The 17,465-nt window shown below is 43.9% G+C and overlaps 1 protein-coding gene and 1 non-coding gene across 7 annotated transcripts in view; both read left to right on the forward strand.

Annotated features, from left to right (window-relative positions):
* Positions 1-17,465, forward strand: part of ACACA (acetyl-CoA carboxylase alpha) — a 290,224-nt gene that overhangs the window by 260,409 nt on the left and 12,350 nt on the right. For all 6 annotated transcript variants that reach the window (XM_045985474.1, XM_045985475.1, XM_045985479.1 and 3 more), the window contains 2 exons: positions 3,584-3,761; positions 5,402-5,514. In XM_045985474.1, coding sequence (XP_045841430.1) covers positions 3,584-3,761; positions 5,402-5,514 — 291 coding nt within the window. The remainder of the gene's footprint in view (positions 1-3,583; positions 3,762-5,401; positions 5,515-17,465) is intronic.
* LOC123930396 lies at positions 11,361-11,552 on the forward strand. The gene has a single exon (XR_006816106.1). It is a non-coding gene; the product is annotated as a U2 spliceosomal RNA (small nuclear RNA).

Genomic DNA, 17,465 nt, shown 5'->3' on the forward strand with positions numbered 1-17,465 from the left:
TTGGAAGCAGTTTATTTAGACGAACCGGCAATGACCCACAACAGGGAGACATCAAGCGTGAAATTTACTAGAAATTAGCACCAGGGTCCCAGCCTCAGCATGAATAGCTTGATAGGATGCAAATCCCAGTGATATTAAGCTGCTTCACTGTTGGTGCTACAGGGTCACTCTCAGTTGGCTTTTCATGTTACACGTATTATTTTTTCCTGGGACAGGTTATAAATAACAATAAAAAAAACATTTATTGAAAACTTTAACTGGAATGAAAGTCTATTTTAAAGTCTCTGATTACTTGGTTGTCGAAATACTGTGTCAGCCGGCCATAATGAACTGATGGGACACGTTATATATATGCAGCTTGTATACGTCTAATGTTTGCCTTCAGCTTCTAACGGATAATCTCGCCCCAAGCCTGTTTCCAGAGTATGGGGCACTGTGGAAACACCCTACCAGCCTGCTCCCTTGTTCGGTACATGTGGCTGCCACAGTTTATCCATGTTGTGTAACAATGAAGGCCCTAGGCAGGGTGGGCGCCTGGATGCTGAGAACACACTGGAAAGGCTGTGTGATCATATGCAGATATGCTTTGCTCCTAGTGCTTAGGAAGTGCCAAGCCCCCGCCTCTCCACTGACAAACCTATCAGTATTTTCCATTCTCAGTTGCCTTTCTCATGGCCTGAGAATTGAGAGTCAGCATATGCATAGCTTTAAAATTCCCTAGACTGATGTCTAGCCTAAACCCTTGGGGATACACTCTCCCCTGCTACTCTTGGCTATGCTTTCGCTCTGTCTCCAAGAGGAAGGGATTTCAGAACAAATGCGTGTCAGACTGTTGCCAGGTGCATCAACCTGCCTTTCAGGAGGGTGGTTTGGGGCTGCTGTGATTTGTTGTGGAGCATGTTGTTTGTACGGTTTGTTTCGTGTGTGTCCGTCCGTTTATATTTTAACAGCCTTTGTTGCTTTTTGGGTGTTTTGATGGTTGGATCGCGGGTGTGTTGGTGTTGCAGGTTAGATGGAGGCATTGTTTTCAGTCCCAAGCTTGTTGGCTTTAATGAAGCCTGATGCCCCTTCACTCCTCACAGTCATGGGCCCTGGAGATAATTGCTTAGCAGTCAGATCCAATCCCTTCGCATAGCTGGTAGGGTCATCAGTACGATTTCTGACTTTTCTGAACACACAAAAAAATCCAGGCAAAATTTACAAATCTTCAGTCATTTATTCCAGTCTCTTTTCTGGTTTTTATTTTACTCAGCCATTGTGTCAGATGCTGGAAGGCAGGTTTCCTCGGCCTCATGCTTCTCCCTCCCAGTGAAAATGAGGTCACAGAAAGTGGACTTCAGAGCCCAAGAGATCTGGGTTCGAATTTTACCTCTGCCTTTTGTTCACTTACTTAACTAAGCCTCAGTTTACTCACCTATAACAAGGATACAAGAACATGGCTTTCTGATGATTAAACAAGTCATCTGTGTGTGTATGTGAAATCATGCTCCATGGTACACAACAGACTAGCCATGGGGATGAAAAGGAGAGACCAAGGTTCATTTCCTAACAGCAAAAGGTACACACACACTCAGCTTCCTCCCAAACAAACTGCATATCCTACGAACTTGAGTTTTTGGAACTTAAATAAGTGGGCGTACATTTCAAATAAAGTCCATCCTTGCTTTCTGGGGGCTGGGTCTGTTCCTCATAGGTAGGACAGACAAATTTCGGTATAGATATATCTTCAATAAACAGAAGTGAGGGAAGAGGCTGGAAACTGTCTTCATTTACCTCTACCTTACTGTTTCCTCTTTCACACAGGATGACTTTGTGCGCTGTTTTCTACTGTTTTGCTTTCTCCTTTTATCCGCCTTCCATTTCTTCTCTACACATGATACCACCGAGGGCCACTCCTTTCCGTTACTTGTTCTGAGACGGAGACTGTACTCTTGGCAGCACTGAAAAATGTACTGCTAATTACACAATTATTTTATTATGTAGCTCTGGTTGAAATATCCACTAAAGAATTAATTTAGTTAAAATAATTTGAACTGAGCAATTATTTTCATAACTGCAGAATTAGCGTAAAGCGCTTAAAGTCCTTTATTCCCTGCTCTTCGTATAGCAGTTGTGTAATTAGCAGTAAATTTTTTGGGTCTTTGCTTTCCTCCCAAAGAGGAAAGCAAAATAATAAATGTCTTTGCTCTGATCATATATACAGAGTATGTGACCATACATATTCCTCACAGAGAAAGGAATTTTTCCTTGGAGCAACTTCTGAGGTTTTGGGGTTTCTGAAGTCGTCACAGATAGGCCAGGCCCGGCAATGGAGAGAGGCACATACTTTGCGGTGAACTGTGTTCACTGATGGTTTGTATAGAGAGAGCCATTTTTACTTTGGAGAAGGTGGCAGTTTAATTTGCTAGTAACTACAATGAAAGCAATTTCTATTTGGGTTTGCTCTTAACTTGCTGAAAAATGCTTCTTTGCTTTGGATTTCCAGAATTGATTTATTCCAAATTGAGATCCTTGCTTTGATAGGAAGGTTTGAACTCCGTTGAACCTGCTATTTGGTGTTTAGAAAGGATCCATTGTGGTTCCACTAAAGTGGTCATTAAACATCTGGAATCATAAACCTAAAACTTTGGCCCTTTGTAGACTTCAGGGAGCTAGGAGATGGGAAGAAGTCCATAAATTGTTGGGAAATAAGTAATAACTGGCCATACTTTCCAAGGACTTGCTTTACATATGCACCAGGGTGCCTTTTCTTCAGGCTGCTCCTGGCTTTGGGGGGATTACAAAGTGTGCTCTTTAGCAAAATGAAGAGATAGGTCTTTTTTTTTTTTTTTTTTTTTTTTTTTTTTTGAGGTAGGTCTTCTTTTTATGTGGCTGTGTGATATTGCCAATAACTACATATATATTTTAAGTTTTTTTTTTTTTAATGATGCCCTGATAAAAATGCAACTGTTAAGGACTTTGTTGTTCTTTCTGGTTATGTTCCTTCCAAAGTGAGTGTGTGCTCATTCCTTCAGCAGATGCTTACCGAGCACTAACTGTGTTCAAGGCACCGGACAAGACACTGAGGATACAAGGAGGAGGGATGCGGTTTTTGAAGATAAAATTTTTGAAGGTTCCATTTCCATTAGCTGCACATTTTAAGAGCTTAGCATATTCTAAGTATCATGAGAAGACTCGAGAAGAGCTTGAATGGTTCCTTCCTTCAGAAAACTTAATGTAGTGAGAGAGATCACATATTGACATGAAAAATACTCAGCATTTGTAGAGCAAGTGTGAATTAATGTGATGAGACCTGAATCCAGCAATTCAAAAAGGCTATAAAGTGGATAGGCAATCCATCGGGCTTGCACACTGTGTCTTGTGAAAGACAGTACCCTTCTCTTGTGCTTCTGAAGATTCCCTGTAGTCTTGAACAGAAGACAGGTGGAAATGACCATCCTCTCAGTCTCCAGGGTTGCAGGGCAGGACCTGGGGTGGCTGAATCCCTCGGCCTGTCACCTGTGTTATTTTCTGTGTGTGCCATGACATGAACAATATTTGGAAGCACCATTTCACACTTTCTCATTTGTCTCATTCTCCACAGATATGTACGACCAAGTGCTGAAGTTCGGTGCTTACATCGTGGATAGCTTACGGGAGTGCTCCCAGCCAGTGATGGTGTACATTCCTCCCCAGGCTGAGCTCCGGGGGGGCTCCTGGGTTGTGATCGACCCCACTATCAACCCCCGGCACATGGAGATGTATGCTGACCGAGAGAGCAGGTAGCATTTCTTCTTGACTTCCATTCATTATCCCTAGGGATCCTCTAACGTTTGGTTTCCTCCTGGAGGACATTAGAACCAAGAGAACTTTATTTGAATCTGTCTATTCCCAGCGGGCTCCACGGTCAGAAAAAGAGATTTTCTAAATAGTGTCTGCTAGGACGAGGAGGAAAGTAGCGGGAGTCAGGCTTTCCCAGTGTGATTCCTCAGCCCAGATCCTTTTACCAAGACAGCCTCTATTCCAGGCACCAGGAGAGACTTGGAGGGTTCTCTCCCATTTGTTGTGCATATAGACCTGTTCACTGTCTCTTTCTTAGATATGTGACGGAGGGAGCTCAAGGCGAGTCGGAGTGGAAGGACTAAATTCTTAGTCTGTGGAGTTCTAGCCTCTTAACCCAGCTCTGCCCTTGGCTGATGAGGAACCTGGAGCGGTCTTACTTGCCCTGAACTGCTGCTGCTTGTCTGTGGGCCAAGCTGCTGGGCACTGAGGGGTACCACAGCAGTCGTGTTTTGGGATTCCAACCCAGAGCTGCTCACTCTGGCCTCCTAGGAGGTTTGGAGAACACCGTGCTTACGGCACCCAGAGAACCGCAAGAGTAAAGTCCCAGGCTTTTGTTGGGAGGTGGTCCTTGAAAATACTTAAGTAAAACAGACCACATCCAGCTTCCTTCCATAATCTCTTTTCAACCCTTTCCAAAATAGGTAAATTTCACATTGTGTTTCTTTGACATTGTCCATGCCAATTCCTGCCTCCGATCATTCTATTAGAGGACCTGTTTCTCTCTTTGCCCAAGATTTTAGCCTCCTACTCTAACAGCTGCTTGGGAGAGCCCAGTAGTTTTATGGCAAAATCCCTAGGCTAGCAGTACATACTGAGAGACTTATTATTTTTATTTTTTATTTTATTTTATTTTATTTTTTTTTTGAGACTTATTATTTTTAAATCCAAATCTAGCCCCTGATCTGATACCAGATAACAGACAATTCCTCTTTATATGTAAGGACTTAGTGCAATGCCATGTGTATAGTATTAGCTACAATTTTTTTTTTTTTTTTAATGTAAAAGGTGGTGGTGGTGGTTTTTTAATTTGTCTAGAGTCAAGTTCCTGGTAATAGAACATCATCAGCACACACTAGAAACTAGAGACCGCTCTGTAGCGGTAGGTCGAGTGTTTTCTCTCCTGCTTGGCCTGGCCTCGTGTGTGGGAGTCCCACCAGCAGACTGACAGCTATGTGTGGGACCGATCAGCATTGATCCCTCATTGTACAGACTAAGTGCTGCTGGAGGTTGTTCCCCTGCCACTGTGCCCACATCATCATCTTTTTTGTCCCCCCTGGAAAAATATGTGATTCCTGTTACCCTTAACGGCTATAGATGGTGGAATCTGTATTCCTCTTTGGAGACGGAAGTAGATTGGTATGGTCATGAGAATTGTTTTAATTGCTTTTGCCTGGCCTTTCTTACAGCCCACTTAGACACTTTCTGATGCCATCCTCCTCCCTGGGGTTACTTCTGTGAGCCATGGGTGGCCAAAACCATAATGAAGCTATTTCCTAGTCTGCACATTGTAACCAGCCTCATTCTGTTGTCTCCTTCCTTTAAAGTGCCTCTATTTCTGTTTTGTTTCTCTCTGATCCAGGGGATCAGTTCTGGAGCCAGAGGGGACAGTAGAAATCAAATTCCGCAGAAAGGATCTGGTGAAAACCATGCGTCGGGTGGACCCAGTCTACATTCGCTTGGCTGAGCGATTGGGTATGTCTGCTTGTCCTCCTGGCAAATCAATGAGCCATTCAGCTGATTTGTAATGAGTGCATTCATAGGCCAGAGGAGGAGGCACTGAAGCATTTGATCAAATTCATGATAATCTTTATTTACTGTCCTCTATATGGTAAGAGCCCGGGTAGAATGAAATAGTGTATATAATAGGAGGGAAAGTGGGACCTAAAAAAAGCAAAAGTCACCCAAGTTTTCTTCTGGTATTTTCTTATAATTCACAGAGCCCATCTTTCTGGCCTTGTGGATGTCCTTGTAAAGAATGATTAGCTAGAAGTTGCTGTTGGGGAGCAGGCTAATCAGGCAGAGACTATCCTAGGCTTCAGTGCCCTGTTTCTGTCTGTGTCTTTGGACAAGCCCGCCTCGTTTCTGAAGGATGTGAGTCAGTGTCATGGGACAGAGAGGCTGAAGACCTAGCCAGGTGGTGTTCTGAGGCCATCCCAAGCCAGGGAAACAGAAGTACAGAATGCCCACTGTGTGATTCCTCACAGAGGCCGTGGCGGCAGGAGCCCAGGCCTGGGCACATTTGCACGTGATGCTTCCAGCCACGACTCCGTTGCTCGTTTTCTGAGAGCTGCAGTTTTTCATGCAGGACTCAACCCTGGGAGCCCCGGGTTCCTTTAAAACACCTCTCTCCGCCCAGATCTCCCATCGAGCCCCATGATGTGTTAGTGAAGATAATTGCTTGAGGTTCTTATATTTGTTGGTTTGTTTTGGTTTTGTTTTTCTAAAGGAACACAGTGATTATCTTCAGAAGGCAGTGAAACTCCATGAATGGAAGGCATAAAAAGGAGAGATGCTAGCTCATTTATGTTTCAAATAGTAACTTAGTTAATACAGTACCATTTGTGGACTTGTTATATGCTCCCATGTAGAGACACAAGAACTTCTGAGTGCTTGCTTGCACTCTGGAGACTGCACGTCCCAGCAGTTGGGAGCCCTGAGCCAAGCACAGTGACTGGGGTTCTAATAAACCCTGTGTGCGTCCCATTGTTTGCCATTAGGTAACAACCGCCAATAACTCTAACCCATCTTGGCCTGATCCTTTTATGGGAAGTGCACACATACAACAAGAATTGGCAAAGCTGTTTCTAAAATCTATTGCCACCCAGAATTGTTGAGGTGGTGGTTTTCTCTTTCTTCTCCAAACAGGATAATTACTTCTGACCAACCCTATACACTTTAATTAAAGTAACTGCAGCTCCAGAGCAAGTTACTCATGACTGTATAGAGCGAGAGCTCTAAAAGCTTCAGCCACTGATAAGCATCTCACTTAGATGGCTCATAATTGCTCCCAGCATCAGGCAATCCTTGCTGCTGTTTTTACCACTAATTCTGTACAAAGGCAGCAGGGCCACAATTGCAGGACACAGTGAATTGCATAATTCTCTCTCTCTCTCTCTCTCTTTTTTTTCCCCCATTTTTTCTTTCTTTCTCCCCCCCCCCCCTTTTTGCTGGTTTTCTTTCTGGCCAATTTAAAATTTGTCAAAGTCGGTCTTCTTCTGGATCACTGCCCTTTGATATTTCGCGCACTCCATTTGCCACAAACAAGCCGCAGGGCCGCAGTTCATGCTGACTCCAGCAGAAGCAGAGAGAGCTCCATTTATCTTACACTGCCTGCTGAATTCCTACTCATTAACTGGGGGTTCACTGCCTCTTTTTAACCCCCCAATGGCTGTTATCATCCCTTCGGAGTAACTGGGTGGTAGGAAGAGGGATCCTCTCTGACATCTGTTTGCAGAACCGCTGGATGGTGAGGGGTGTGGGGCCGAAGCTTCTTTCTCTTGAAAGTGATATCGCTCCCACCTTCACCCAGCACCTTTTAACTTTTGAAATACAGGAAGGGGAGAGGGAGGAGATTCCCAAGTGATGACCGTTTAATCATTTGTTACAAATCATCTCATTATCAATTTCCTCTCTGCATTGAAGAAAACCATATTTATTTAACCTTGACCAAATTGGCACTAGAGAAAGAATCCTTAGTCTACTAAATGAGAAGCAGGCTCTGGCCCAGGGCAGGTCAGGAACATGAGAGTGGATCTAGAATAAAAATCATGTACAAGTTTCAGTTAGGTTGAATGCAGGTAAATTGTTGTAAGTCCTCCAAACATTAGCTTCTTCATCCAGAAGTGGGGATAACGTCCCCACCCAGCCACTGTGAAGATCAGATGAATGTGTGTTGGCTTTGAATCTATGAAGCATGTTTCAAATATAGGGATTGACATCATTTCTTTTCCACATTAATCATTAGAAGAAGCAGATAGCCACGTTTGGTATCTGTGTGGCATAGGTCTCCTTTTGGAACAAGTGGTATAGGAAAAGAAATATGAAAGAAATAGGAGTGGTCATGTCCCTCAGGCAATTGTGGTTTTTCAGGAAGATCACATATACTAGGTGTGTTTGTGGGGTCACGGGCCAGCGGGGGTGGAACAGCACGTGCTATGAACTCAGCTCCTTTGGGGTTTGCTCTGGGTTTTGGCTCCTTTCTCAATCAGTGCCTAGAATCAAAGACTGCCATGATGCTTTTTCACAAAGTGGGTGAAAATGACCTCATTTTCCAGATTGAGATTAAGGCAAAAAGAAGACTTAAATCATCCAAGACACAAATTAATGTACATTAGAGTCCAGAATGGAACTGTGGTTCCTTCTGTTCTACTTTTCTTAGGATTTCCCCAGATTTTACTTCAGCTGAGTACTGAACCTAAACAAAATTAAAAAGGAATTCTTTCCCTTTGTTGTCTAAAGCCAATTCCACTGAGAAAAATCTGATTTAGGAGAAAGCCTGTAGGAATGGATGTTACCTTATGTTCCCAGTCTCTTCCCAGATTGGCCCCTACACTGGGGAGCACGCTGTCAGATCACTTCGATGAACCAATGCACAACAGATTGACTGTGTTCAAAAACAGAATTATGATTTATTCTCCAAGGATAATGAGTAATATTTAATTTATGAACAGTTAACTTCATCTCTTTCAGATTTCTTATTTTCAAAAACTGACCTTTCGTCATTTTATATAGTTCGTTTGGGTAGAAGATGAATTACTAGTTTGTAGTTCGTGATTATCATAAAGCATGAAAACAGCACGTATTCCTGATAGAGGTAAAGAGAGAAAGAAATGTGATAAAAGGCCAAATACCATTGTCTTACACTGTCGGATTCTTAGAACAGGCTTGGTAGAGTCCGTGCGGGACAGATAACATCCTACCGGTCTGGATCCCTTAAGGAAATTGAATTTCTTCTCTGGAAATAGAGCCCCAGCCTTCTTCGTGTCTCCCTGACATCCTTACCTCCTCAGAGAGCCAGGAGTAGGGAGTGGGTGTGGGGTAGGATGGCCTTCCTGGCCTGGTCTCTTGATGCCAGGACCTAAGATCTTCTCCTGGATCCTTACCCTTGCCTTGTGCTCAGAGGGAAATGACATATCAATTGAGAGAGAGAGCCATCTAGTCCAAGTATGAAGCAATCATAAGGTCTCCTCCATCCCTCTTCCTCAACACAAATAGTTTTTAGGCAAAGGAGCCACTTCCTGAAACATTGCCTTCTCCAGACGCACGTTTCGAACATGGGCCTCTTCCCAGCCGGCTGGGCGCTGTGGCTGCTCCACACCTGGCCCTTCCGCCCAGGACAGCCCTCTGCCCAAGGCTTCCTGGAGACAGAGTGAGTATTTTGGCTTCTGGTGAGGGTAAATGTGCCTGGAGACATCTATGGGAATGCCTGCCTCCCAAGCCTTCTCTTTTAAGCAGCCAGATAACAGGAAAAGGACACTTCTTTGGGTTAAGGGGATGCAGGGGTTAAGCTGGTTTTCTGGCAGAAGTGATCAAAGTATCTGAGCTATGTATGCTTTTCCATCAGTTGTGAAGTTATAACATCTTCAAGATGTTATAAGCTGAAAAGAGCTAGAGTTGCTTGTTTGAGTCAGAAGGCAGCATCCTTGCCTGGAAAGTCAGAAGGGAAAGAAGTTCTGATCCTAATGCATGGGAAGTAGCCTCTTGCCCAGTCACCTCTTGAACACACACAGTGTCCTCACTTGGCACCATGGCCGTCCAAGCCCTGGGCTTTGGGGTAGGCAGGTGCCTCTTTCCCTGAGGAGCAGCGGCTTACCACCCACCTCATCATACTGATTCAGAACTTCTTTGGTTTGATGCAATATGGTGCAACAGTTACAGCGTTTTCTGGGAAGGAGAAGGGGCTGTTTTGGTCTATTCCATTCATCTGGTTGTATTTATCAAAGCACCTGGGCTTGCCTCATCGCAGGAAGCCATGGTTCACAGTTCTGTCAGACGGAGAGACCTGGCTGGCATTTTGTTGGACTGAACCTAAGCTTCTTCCTGCCTGGGGGCTGTCATCAGAATATGTCTGAGAGACCCTATTCCTCGCCTGGCCCCAGCTGACCCAGAGCCCCATCCCTTGACCTGCTAGAACTGGTGGGGCAGTGGCGGGGGTTGGGGGGGCGGGGGGGGGCAGGCTGGCTGAGGGAAAGGAGCAACTAAGGAAAGGAAAATAGTAAAGACTTTGAGACTTAACTGCCCCGAGAATTCAGAGAATTCTGTGCGGCTTCCTGACTCGTGTGGACTGTCTGCGTGGGGGCACAGGGCTGAAGGGGGGAATAACAGATTCTTTGATTCCTATTTGGAAATCTTTGGGTTTACTGTAATGATTTTTAAAAATACGAACAGCAGAGCACTAATACCATTGCAAGGAACCTACGGTTAAACATCCCAGAGAGGGTTGCTGTTAAAAATCAATATGCAAATACAGCTGTATATTTAGATAGGTGTGGTCCCTTTGAAGAAAAGCAGATATATGAAAATGGGATTTCAAAAAAAACTAGATACATTGGGAGAAATTATTCCCATTACAAAAGGATTATTTGCTTTACCAAAGGATTCACTGCAGGGTTCCTTCTAAATAGCTCCCTTAAGGCATTTAAAACAGGATCTGATTTACACAGTTTTTCCAGAATGCTTTTGTGTAAAGAAAGGCACACCTGTGATGGATACAGAAATCATTTTGCAAGGGTTTTTTTTTCCCCCCTATCTTACCATCTTTACAGAGGAATTTCTTTTAACATGGAAAATGTGATTACACAGATCTTTTAAACAGCTGCTTGTATTTGTACTTCTTAATCTTAATAAGATTCCAGTCTTTTTTATGCTGATTTTTCAGTCTCAAAATTGAGGTACGGGTGTGTGTTCTTTTATCTGAGATATTCTGGAGCTGAGTGAAGAGGGTGGTCTCCTTTTCTTCATAAGTATTTAACCAATCAAAGCAAATTGCTTTCTTAAGAGAAGGAAGAAGGGCCCATAAAAGTTGAAATTGGGTTTAAATTTACATAGGCTTCTTAGTATAACTAAAAAATAAAAAGCACTTTAATATCATATTCTTTTATAAAACAGTTTCCCTCTTTGCCAGTTTAGGATTGTTGTTACATAAACGAGAAACTGAGCACAGAAAAGAGATTTCTGCAAGGTCACCTAGTGCCTTTGGCTGAGTAGAGAATTTTCAGCCTACCAGCCTGATTTTTATTCTAAGCTTTGAAGGTCTCACCCCTTCCCCCAAATCCTCCACCATGGGATGTGATCTGCCTGTCCATAGGGTGAGGCTCCCCTCCTCCTGCCCTCCTTCAGAGTCATGGCTGGGTAAAAAAAAACACCTCCTGCTACAGAAATCAGCTCCCTCCTCGGAAGCTTCTCTCCAGCTTTGACCCCATGGAGGAGAGATGTGGCTTTTCATTATGTCCTGGCCCTGGGAACACCTGACAGGCCAGTGCCCTGTGGACACTTGTGGGTCAGTTTAACTTGTTTCATTTAAAGGGCATTGGCTCTACATTGCTTCTCGGCCTTTTGGCTAAGATCAAATATAGTATCTTTTCTTATCAGTTTAATATCTGATACGTCCTCTATCCTAGGACAATATATTAAATGGATTTTTGGAAGTAGGAGACCGAATAGGAGCTCACTCCCATCCACTGCACTTGTCAACCTGCTATTGCCATACTTCCAGGAACCGTGCACCCCTCTCTTGGGGAAATTTTAAAAATAAAAACTGATGGGCTCTGAAGCCCAGATCCCCGCTCCACGGTGTCCTAGCTTCACAGCCTTGGGCACGTTACTGCCCCGTTTTAGTGCCTCGGTTTTCTCATCTGTAAGGCAGCCATCTTGGAGGGTGTTTGCGAGGATTAAAGGAGAGGAAAGGTACTTCAGCATTTCTAGCACAGTAACGTTAGCTCTCCTCATTTGATCAGACTAGTACTGCCCTTCTGGATTCATCTCTTTACATTAAAGTGTTTTTAACTCTAAGGTTGGATTTTTAGGAATTCATGGGGACATTTTATTTTGGGAGGGAAGAGATGGGAGTAATCTACCTTTCTTCTCCCATTTCAGCCTTTTTCTAAAGTAGGATTCTAGAAAAAGAATGACTTTCCTCCCTGTAGCATATTCTTAAACACACTCGCACATGCACACAACGACTTGCTTTCCTAAAAACCCTGAGGCCCTGCAATCTGGCCAGAAAAGAAAGAAAACCATTCCAAGATATTTAATTGTACAGGGAGCTTACAGGATTGATCGAGAGCTTAGCTTTTTACAATAGTCCAGTGAATAAGAAATGCTCCTGACAAACGATCGATGATAGGATAATCACTCTTTATCCCCCTCCTCATTCTTACCTTCTTTCTTTCAGGAGAACAGGGTTCAGAAGTCAAAAATCTTTATAGACGCCGCTTTTAAATTAAGCAGAAAATAGACATTGACATATTTGTTAATCTCCCCTAAATCATTACCAGGGCTGGCTGCTTTGCTGTACAAGGAGAGAGAGGCCTTCAGTGTGCTACACAAGGGTCTAACTAGCTTAAGAGCAGCCTTTTATTTTTAGAAAATAAAATTTAGCAAACTTTTTCTTCCCCAACTTAAAGCACATATATCCTTGACTTTCTCATGTGCATTTTAAAATACACACATCCTCTACTTCTGTTCCTTGCTTTGATGTTTTTTTAAAGGCAGGTCTTGAACTGCGATCAGAGGCATTAAGGAAGGAATCAAACAAGGCAAACTTTGGGGGAATGTTCTGTGATCTTCCTAGTCTCAGGAGGGTCAGAGCATTGCAGGTGTTTATTGTTACTCTTTTAAAGCTCTGGAATAGCTTGTCTGGGTAGACAAGACCTTTGTCTCTCCCTCCAACTTGGTAAAGCCAAGACCTTGTTTCCAGGATGCTGTACTCCTAAACCCGGAAGTCTTCCCCCTTTGCCCATACAATGAACTAAACCGTCTAGCTAATCTGCCCTTCTGTGGCCACTGCCAGGACACCTGCTTGGGCCGCTGTTGATGCTATTTCATGTGGAAGAACACAAGCCTTGGAGATACTCAAGTGTAAATCCTAACTTTGCTACTTAAGAGCTGGATGCCTTTGGGCAAGTAACTTTACATTTCAGAGCCTTGGTTTTTCTCATTTGTAAAATAGATGCCCCTGTCTGTAAGGTTGGGTGATGTATATGAAGCAACTTGGAAAGCACTCAGTGACACTGAGGCCTGCAGCTTGGCAGCAGTGTTAACACCTGGCCAGACCTAGGTCTGAATTGTGCATGGTGACTTATGAGCTGTGTGATCCTGAAAGCAGTTAAGTGTGGTGCCTGGCACATAGTAAATGCTCAGTAAACGGTATGCATTGTATATGGTACAGGTATACACATATACAAGCACAGTGTTGGCTGTTTACCCAGAGAGAGGATGTTCTAAAGGTCTGGAACTTCCTATTCATTTGTATCCTTGGTCCTGCCATCCCCTGTCCCTGGCAGGGCTGTGCTTTTACCTGCTACGGTGTTCATTTGATCTCAGGAACATGAGGAGCTACCCTCAAATTTTGGGCCTGCCTAGCAGGTTTCAGGGACCCAGCAGGTTTTAGTGTTGGAGCAAGAGTGGCCCCAGTTCCCAGGGGTGGGAAGTGGATGCTCACAGTGCTCAGGACCGTGACTGCTTGGCAACCAGTACAGAAGTGTTGCAAAACCGTAGTCCCGGGGCGCCTGGGTGGCTCAGCGGGTTAAAGCCTCTGCATTCGGCTCAGGTCATGATCCCAGGGTCCTGGGATTGAGCCCCGCATCGGGCTCTCTGCTTTGCTGGGAGCCTGCTTCCTCCTCTCTCTCTCTCTCTCTCTGCCTGCCTCTCTGCCTACTTGTAATCTCTATCTGTCAAAAAAATAAATCTTTAAAAAAAAAAAAAACAAACCGTAGTCCCACTGCACAACTGGTCCCCTCCCTAAACGTCACCGCACCTGAATGTGGCTCTGGACTTAGAGTCTGGCCTATTGCTACAACACAAGCGCGAACAGCATGCTCTCCCAAGTGCAGACTTACTGTTTGATTAAGGAGTAAAACGTATATGTAGGTGACGCACAGAGGATACCAAGCACTCTGCCCTTCATGAGAAGTGTGCATAATTTCTAAGTCATGGACCGCCTTAGTCTAAAGAGTAGAAAACAAGGTCGGGGCGGGCAAGGGATATAGAGAGAAAGGCTGTGCCTTTCAGGTCCCATGTCACAGAAACCACCTACATGAACTTTTAAACACTCCCCGGTAGCATCAGAAGGACAAGTTCTTGGATCACTGTAATGAATGAGCCTAAAGTCACTGCTTTCTTGTTTGATAGAGAGATGACTGCTTACTCAGAGTGAAGTAAACATTTCTGTTTCACCCTGGCAGTCAAGGAACTCATATAACAACAATGAGTCTGGGCTCATATAACAACACTTCACTTTGGGTGTTCTGAAACAGTGCAGCCAAATCTGCATGACACTGTGTTCATATCAAGTGAAGGTGGAATGTAAAGAAAGTTAGAGGAGGAATATTTAGTGAGTAATGCTATAGGCCACACTCTGTATTAGGGACTTGGGGTATAAAGAAACAGTTCGACAGACATGCCTCATTCAAGAAATAATCTCATAAACAGACACTTTAATGTGGTGAATATGATCAATGTTTACCCAAAAATTAGGACAGGGTGCTTGGGTGTCTCAGTGAGTTGGGCATCTGCCTTCAGCTCAGGTCATGATCCCAGGGTCCTGGGATCAAGCCCTGCATCAGGCTCCCTGCTCAGTGGGAGTCTGTTTGTCCCTCTCCCTCTGCCCCTGCTCGTGCTCTCTCTTCTCTCAAATAAATACATAAATACATAAAATCTTAAAAAAAAAAAAATACTAGGCATGCCCAGGAAACTGATCCTACAGAGCAGGACTTGTTAGAGGCATTGTCTTGGTATCAGTTATGGAATGGGACTAAGATGGAACTTCGACTGTATCAGCCAGCAGCCTGCCATCATCATTGAGCCTTTCCTGAAATGAACGAGATTCTGCTACTGAAGCATTTCCTTGTCCTCTACCCCAAGTCTTCCGGGTACCACGCTGCTGTACCTGAGACCTGGCTCTGCCCCTTCCTGGTTTTGTGACCTTGGAGAGTTACATAAATTCTCAGTGGCTCAGTTTGTTCACCTGTAAGATGAAGACAGCAAGAATACCAACTTTCAGGTTGTTGGAAGGATTAAGCGAGTTAATAGATACGAAGCACTTAGAATGGTGCTCTGTACCCCACAAATATTAACTTTGACTTCTGATTTTTAGCATCAGGGAGCCAGGAAAAAGTTTTTTTTTTAGCTTGGCTTATTTTTTAACTTTCTATTTGATATAGTTTCACTGAACAGTGACTAGAATAGTACAAAGGACTTCTGATGCCTTTTTCTCGGATTTACCTGTTGGTAATATCTTGTCCCATTTGCTTTATCATTTCTGTGTATTCATGTACATGTGCTCACCTGTGCACTCTCTACACATACACACACAGTTTCTGCAAACCATCTGACAGTCATTTGTAGACATCGTGGTCCTTTATCCAAAAGTATTTAGTGTGTGTTTCTAAGAACACAGACTTTCTCTTATATAACCCAAGACACTTATCTACATTAGGAACTATAACATCGATAACAATACTACTATCGGATTCATGATTCATATCAAAATTTTACCAGTTGTCCCAGTAATATCCTTTACAGACTTTGTTGTTGTTGTTCAGATCTAAGATGTAACCCTAGACCACACACTGCAGCCTGTTTTCAGTTATTTAGTCTGTCATCATCATGACTTTTTTTTGAAGACTACAGGCCACCTTTTTGCGGGGGTGGGGGAGGGAGATTTTTCTTGACTAATCTTCACACCCAGCATGGGGCTTAAACTCACGACCCTGAGATCAAGAGTCACATGCTCCACCGACCCAGCCAGCCAGACACCACAGGCCCCTATTCTGTAGCATGGTCCTCAGTCTAGGTTTGTTTTGTATTTCCCCATGGTTAAATCCAGATAATATATTTTTGGCAGGAATATTGCTGAGTGTTATTTATGACCAGGACATCGTATCAGGAGGCATATGTCAGATTGTCTTATTCTTGGTGATGGTAATTGTGATTATTTGTTTAAGGTTTTGTTCGCTTATAATTTGTGAGGAGATACTTTGAGACGATGTAAATATTCCATTCCTCATCAAACTCTCACCCGCTAGTTTTAGTACACATTGATAATTCTTGGCAGAATCAATTGCTATGATGGTGGTAAAATGGTGATTTTTTTTTTTCTTTTAATTTGACAGAGATCACAAGTAGGTAGAGAGGCAGGTAGAGGGGGAGGGGAAGTAGGCTCCCTGCTGAGCAGAGAGCCCGATGTAGGGCTCGATCCCAGGACCCTGAGGTCATGACCTGAGTGGAAGGCAGAGGCTTAACCCTCTGAGCCACCCAGGCGCCCCAAAATGGTGATTTTCTAATTCCATCATTCCTTCCATGTCTATTAATTATTATTCTGCTGGAAGGGAGAACTTTCCCTTCCTTCTTCCCCCATTTAATTATTTATATTAGAATGGACTCTCAGCCTATGTCATTCCATAAATATTCTGGTAATTAATATCATCATCCTATTTTTGATAAATTTGATGCTCAGACTGTCCCAGATTTGGCCAGTGGGAATACGTTCAAACTGTCTCCTGTGTCCTTTTAACTTGTGTCAGTCACTTGAGTGCTTTCTTGCTTTTTATGGCAGTATGTTCCAGACTCATCTTCTGTTTTTCCTGCCCCAGCTTTCCAGCCCCAGTTCCTCTTACCAGAGAAGGAAAAATGTTTGCTTCCCTGTCTAGGAGACTACTGAGATAGTCTCATCTCGGAAGGCATCAGTTGGCTCTCCTCCCGTTGGCTCTTTAGGCAGATCCACCCCAGAATGGATGGGCCTTCGTCTTATCCCACAGCCCTGCTCTGTGTAGCATGGAGAGAAGGCTGCTGTGTGTTAGGGCCCCAGTGTGATTGCCCTCTATGGGAGCGCCCAGGAAGACATAGCCGTCAGCTCTCTTCCTTGTGGTTTTCAAGTAGTGATGGGCTTTTTAAAAAAAAAAAAAGAGGTGGAGGTAGGCGTCTAAAAAACCTCATAAAAATGAACTGGGTCCTATGGCTACATCCCTGTTCTATTAACATGTGTTTATTTGGAATACTTACGGCTCACTCAGCAGCCCAAGGCTGTTTATGGTATATGATTCATAGTGGCATAAAGAGCAAGGCCTGTTCCCAGACAGACATGCTTGAAATAGACCTTTCTCTTCTCTGCCCATCACCTGTGGTCATGTATTTGTTTGTCAGCTTTGGTGACAAAGCACTTCAGGTTGTCCCCAACACCAGGGGCTGTCACCTATAGCTCCTTCAGCTAGACTTACTCCTCTTCACTAGGCAGGCAGCTAAATTTGCGGTATTGATTACAAGTCCCATTCGGAGAGCAATTAGGAAGAAAAGCCTAACATGGCAGCACTTCTACTGGGAGCCCACTGATTGAAGGCAGGGGGGTGGGGGCGGCAGGGGTCCTCCCTGTTACAGGGAATTCAGATTCCTTAGAGGAATTTGTTGAGTGAGGGTGCTATGTGCTT

This window comes from Meles meles, chromosome 18 (genome assembly GCF_922984935.1).
Source record: "Meles meles chromosome 18, mMelMel3.1 paternal haplotype, whole genome shotgun sequence".
NCBI classification, from domain to species: domain Eukaryota; kingdom Metazoa; phylum Chordata; class Mammalia; order Carnivora; family Mustelidae; genus Meles; species Meles meles.